General features: G+C 40.5%; 1 protein-coding gene across 1 annotated transcript in view; it reads left to right on the top strand.

Annotated features, from left to right (window-relative positions):
* LOC101574621 (olfactory receptor 5B3-like) overlaps positions 1-135 on the top strand; it is a 15,239-nt gene extending 15,104 nt beyond the window's left edge. The window contains exon 2 of the mRNA XM_004645865.2: positions 1-135. This exon is cut by the window's left edge and continues 1 nt beyond it. Coding sequence (XP_004645922.1) covers positions 1-135 — 135 coding nt within the window.
* The last annotated feature ends 3,227 nt before the right edge of the window (positions 136-3,362 follow it).

Raw genomic sequence — 3,362 nt, 5'->3', positions numbered from 1 at the left:
GACAAGATCGTGTCCGTGTTCTACACCATGGTCATCCCCATGCTGAACCCCGTGGTCTACAGCCTGAGGAACAAGGAAGTGAAGAGCTCATTCAACAAGGTGGTGGGGAAGGCAAAATGTTTTCTAGGTCTGTGAGTGTAAATCAGTAAGTAGGGTCCATAATGCCTTACAATTATTTTCTTTTTCAATTATTGACCTTTTAAGGCCAACATTCATGTGAAAGTCCACAAGAGAAGCCCTTTCTTCTTCACATGCTTGTGTTTTTGGAAAGGAAAGCAATACCTGCCATGTTGTTTCTGAAGGAGACCATAGAGCACACTGTGTAAAATGTGTGTGTTCTGCTCGTCAGCACCCTGTGGGAGAAGGCGAGTTTCACTCCTCCTGCATGGAGTGTTCCTATGTCCTTGTCACTACAGACACACAAGTGACACTTGCAGGGGCCCAGGTGGGAGCACACCTGTGGGAACAGAGGACGGCCCAGAAGTAGAGGAAGGGCTGCTAATATTTAATAAAAATAATTTACATGTTTAATTGAGACTGACACACAATATTATAACTCAAGTTTACTTTCCTGTTGTGCACCTTCTCAGAATTTTCATTGTGTGCCCTGATAGCCTTAAATGTATGTGTCTACACTATATGCATTTTTTAAAAAGAGATACTGAAATGAGTATATTTTCAGTGAATTAACATTTTTATCTTGGCTGCAGTCACTTTGTAGAGCATATATTTTCACTTTGTAACCTGGGGGATAATAAAAGAGCCATAGCATAACAAGGCAGGGCAGTAAAGTCATTTAAAAAGTTATTACTGAATAGTCACCAACATTCACATTAAAAATGCTCTGAGATGACAGGAATAATGCTCTAGATTTTCCCCTTGTGCAAGTGCGTGGAGATGCCTGCTGATGCTCATTCCTTCTACACTTGGCTGCGCTGTCCTGTCTGTCCGCATGCCCACTGTCCTGAGCCCCATGGCATTCACTCTGATCTTGCTGTTTCTTTGGGACCCCCACACAGTCCTGCCATAGATGCCCTGTAGAGAATGCTCCCCCCAGGAAGGACTCCCATTTCATCAATGCCCCTTCCACTCTGAGTCTCTGGCAACAGCCTTCCCGACATCTCCTTCTTCCACTGTGTCGCCTGCCTCACTTGCCTTGGAGCCTTCCCAGTGTGGATCCTTGAGTTGGACTTGCATGGGATCTTGCTGTGGCCTCAGCCCTCTCGCCAGAATTCTGAAGGGCTTTGCCTTAGGATCCAGGATCTCGGCCAGATTAGTCAAGTCTCTAGTGTGTTGGCAGATGTCTTGAATGCTTTTGCATTTGATTTTGTGATCAGATATTATAATCCTATAAAATATGTGTCCCATATTGAATCTATTGTCTTAAGCCACTGACTTCAACATAAACATAAGCATTTCCTGTGCTGAGTCTATGAAACCCATCTAGGAATGTTCCCATGCAGGTGTAGACTTACATGCACACACTTATGCTTACTTTATTGTGTCATTCTCACACTGATAATAAGCTCAACGAGATTTCATATTAATCCTCCTAAGACAGCTCAGCACCTATTTGTAACTTCCTTCTTTGAAATTCAGAAATGTGGCACTGGATTCCCAAGTCATAGATTTCTTATACTTGACTCCTTTGTACAAAGAAAGCCATGTAGTGATTGTCAGTAAGTGTTTGATGAGAAGCCACTTTGACTGTGTAAGTATGGGATGTGTGCATGTTTCCTTTACTTTTAGATTAAAATTTCCCAATCAGCACAATGGTTTGTAGCATTGTTTAGGTCACCTGTCCCCTCCTATGTCCCTTTAGTGAGCTAAAGTAACAAGGCTGGTCTCCATCATGATTTTTCAGAGGAAAGTTTTCAGACTTGCCCCATTTCCTGTGATGCTAGCAGTAGGTCTGTCATAAGTAGCCTTTATCAGTTTGAGATAAGCTCCTCCTATATTCAGGTTTTTGTTGTTTCATCATTGAATTTTTTTTTTTTTATGTATTTTGTAGAGGGTCTCACTATGCAGCTTGGACTCATAGTGATCCTTTTGTTTTCAGCCTCGCCAGTGCTGGGATTACAGGCGTGTAGCACCATGCATGGTCTGGTTGGTTGGTTCAGTGCGTCCTTGGGGGGAAGTTGGTAGGGCGGGGATGGTGAGGCATTTTGTACAGCTGATTGGATCCAGTCCCCGTGCTTGCCTAAGCAGGCTGTTAGTCTGCTGAGCTAACTCATTGGCCAGAAAATTGGGTTTTGACAAAGGCTTTTTCTGTGTTTATTGAGATGGTCTTGTGACTTTTGACCTTGTTTTTGCTTATGCATTGTATCATTTTGAAATGCTATGTTTTTGAGTTAGAGGATTTCATCAACTTACAGCCAAGGCTAGGATCAGTAGTTAAGAAGATAGTAATGCCACTTTTTGATTCTTTTTATCTTTGATTTTTTGGATGAGGGTTGTGTACTTCTTTCTTACTGTCTTTCCTTGAGATTAGGGATTTTTCTCGAACATCATTTATGGAAGAGAGTATCCTTTCCCAGTGTAAGTTTTGCTGGCTTTTTCACTAATCCATTCACTATAGATGTGTAGATTTATTACTGGGTTCTTCATTTTTGTTCCACTTTTCTGTGTGGTGGTTTGTACTCTAGTGCAGTACTGTGCTGTTTTGGGTCTGATAGCCATAGTATGGTCTGCCATCTGTGCCATCGCCAGTTCATTCTGCTGTCTTTACTTATGAAAAGAGTTTATTAGGCTGGTGATATAGCCTAGTAGAATAAGGGCCTGCCTGGAAAGCACAATGTTCTAAGTTCAATTGCGGAACCAAAAATAAAAAGATTTCTTGTGAGTAGGACATTCCTAAATCTTGCTTTATAAAGTCCATTCAGCTTACCTGTATCTTTTAATTCATGAATTTAATCTATTTACATTTCAAGTTAATATTGAGATGGGAAGACTTTCTCTGTGCACCTCCCTTTGCTAATTATGTTCTTCTTGGTGATAGTGAAGATCCCTCAGTCTTTTCTTCTTTATTAAAATTTTTTTCTTTTAAAAAGCAATAACAAAAACAAAAGCAAACATGACAGTACAAATGGTACAGTATTTCAGAACAAAACAGAAACTTATCAGCGTTTGTTATATTGTGCGTGGTTATCATCGAGTTTGTTGCTCAGATCAGCAAGGGCAGGTGTGCAAGATCAGACAGACGATTAAGCGTTAATGCTTCCTTCCAGTGAACCTTAACTTTTTCTTGTTCAGTTTACTTTTTGTTTTATAATTTATTTTCAAAAGAGTATAATAATAGTTGGTAAGACATTAGAAACATTACACATTTAGTGTAATAGTAGGGTCATGCTTGGAGTGCCTGT

Source organism: Octodon degus, unplaced genomic scaffold (assembly GCF_000260255.1).
Source record: "Octodon degus isolate 3935 unplaced genomic scaffold, OctDeg1.0 scaffold00239, whole genome shotgun sequence".
Taxonomy (NCBI): Eukaryota; Metazoa; Chordata; class Mammalia; order Rodentia; family Octodontidae; genus Octodon; species Octodon degus.
This window is presented reverse-complemented; position numbering and strand designations above follow the sequence as displayed.